General features: G+C 46.8%; 1 protein-coding gene across 1 annotated transcript; it reads left to right on the top strand.

The window, feature by feature from the left end:
• The first annotated feature begins 286 nt into the window (after positions 1-286).
• LOC119539744 (olfactory receptor 10C1) lies at positions 287-1,296 on the top strand. The gene has a single exon (XM_037843479.1). The coding sequence runs from the start codon at positions 301-303 to the stop codon at positions 1,294-1,296; it is 996 nt and encodes a 331-aa protein (XP_037699407.1). The 5' UTR covers positions 287-300.
• The last annotated feature ends 837 nt before the right edge of the window (positions 1,297-2,133 follow it).

Raw genomic sequence — 2,133 nt, 5'->3', positions numbered from 1 at the left:
TGGAGAAAAGAGCAAAAAGCAGGCTTGAATGATACAATCCACAACCCCAGGGTGAAGCTAAATACAGAATTTAACATGTCCTTCTGAAAGGTAGGCTCCATCAGGAGGAGATCAAGTGAGAGAACCAGGCTCAAAGAGTCAAATATTTGCCCAGGGTTCCTAGAGCAAGCAAGGACCAGAACCTGGACTCAACCTTGGGCTGCCTAATCTGAAAGACCATGAAATTCTAAAACAAAGGTTGTCCCAAAGCTTTGATCCAATGCAGAAAGAGGTCATCTTTGCCCACTTCACAATTCTATAATGCCATCTTTTCCTTTCCATTTCTTTTGTCCTCCAGTCCAGAGGCTTGTGAGCAGGATGAATGCAAACATCTCCATGGTGACTGAATTCATCCTTGTAGGCTTCTCCCACCTGGCTGACTTCCAGGGCTTGCTCTTCTCTCTCTTTCTCACCATCTACCTTCTCACTGTGGTAGGCAACCTCCTCATCATGATGCTGGTCTCAGCCGATGCTGCCCTCCAATCTCCCATGTACTTCTTCCTTCGAATCCTCTCAGCCCTGGAGATTGGCTACACCTCCGTCACCATCCCCTTGCTCCTTCACCACCTCCTCACGGGTCGGCGCCACATACCCCGCTCTGGCTGTGCCCTCCAGATGTTCTTCTTTCTCTTTTTTGGTGCCACCGAGTGTTGCCTCCTGGCAGCCATGGCCTATGACCGCTACGCAGCCATCTGCAAACCCCTCCGCTACCCACTGCTGCTGAGCCGACGGGTATGTCTACAGCTAGCAGGGTCAGCGTGGGCCTGTGGAGCAATGGTGGGGCTGGGACACACCTCCTTCATCTTCTCCTTGCCCTTCTGTGGCCCCAATGCCATCCCACACTTCTTTTGTGAGATTCAGCCAGTCCTTCAGCTTGTGTGTGGAGACACCTCACTCAATGAATTACAGATAATCCTGGCTGCTGCCCTCATCATCCTCTGTCCCTTTGGCCTTATTCTGGGCTCCTATGGGCATATCCTAGCTACTATCTTCCAGATCCAATCTGTTGCTGGCCGCAGCAAGGCCTTCTCCACCTGCTCCTCCCACCTGATTGTGGTCTCCCTCTTCTATGGCACAGCCATCTTTATCTACATCCGCCCTAAGGCCAGCTATGATCCAGCCACCGACCCTCTGCTGTCCCTCTTCTATGCAGTGGTCACCCCCATCCTCAACCCCATCATCTACAGCCTGCGAAATGCTGATGTCAAGACTGCCCTGAAGAGGACCATCCAGAAAATGGGGCCTGCAGAAATGTGACAAGGGAATGATGACCACTATAGCACAGCACTCCCAGTCAGCCTCAAGTCACGGAGGATCAAAGGGAAAGGAGACATGTTTCCCACCTTAGGAGAGGACCATTCTGTCAAGAAGAGAGACTTGCCTTTGAAGAACTATAGAAACCAAACCCCCTCCCACACAGTGGCAACACACATGATCTCTATTCTGCATACTGTTGCAAGAAACAGAAAACCCAGGATGAGGATCAACTTTACAGGCAGAAAAAGTTGACAACTAAGGGAAAAGTTACAAAACATCATCTTCACAAGATTTACAAGGTAAGAACATTTACAGTCACAATAATGCTCCTTAAAGCCATTTGACATTTATACATCCTTGGCTAAGGCATTCGTTCCTTAGTGGTACTGCAGATTAGTACTTTAGCACACAAAAGTATATGTAATTAAAATCCTTCACTAGGCAAAAAGCAGAGTTCTGAAGAAGTGAGGAGGGGCTAGAAAAGTTTCAGTGAAAGTCAATTCTTATAGGAATCAGTATGAAATAATCATTAAGATATTTTGATGTCAGGCAGACCTGAATGCAAGTCTTAATTCTTCCAATCAAGAGTAGCTATGTGATCATAGACAAATAATAAAATTTCTCTGAGCCTTTGTTTCCCTTTACATAAAGTTGGGATAATAATTTCTTTGGGTTTTTCTGGGACCATAGACTTGTAAGTCACCAAGCTAGCAACTGGTACAAAAATAGTGTCTCAATAAAGGATTTTATTAAAGAGTCAGATTGGTTGGCACAGAGGGTGCCTGTATTGGAGGAGAGAAAGGTATTCTTGGAATGTCAGTTCTGTTGGGAACCAAG

Source organism: Choloepus didactylus, chromosome 7 (assembly GCF_015220235.1).
Source record: "Choloepus didactylus isolate mChoDid1 chromosome 7, mChoDid1.pri, whole genome shotgun sequence".
NCBI classification, from domain to species: Eukaryota; Metazoa; Chordata; class Mammalia; order Pilosa; family Megalonychidae; genus Choloepus; species Choloepus didactylus.
Note: the sequence above shows the minus strand (reverse complement) of the source record. Positions and strands in the feature narration are given on the sequence as shown.

Bases quoted from the DNA above. Each gene is read 5' to 3' on its own strand.
- LOC119539744 (XM_037843479.1), top strand. From the start codon at position 301: ATGCCATCTTTTCCTTTCCATTTCTTTTGTCCTCCAGTCCAGAGGCTT.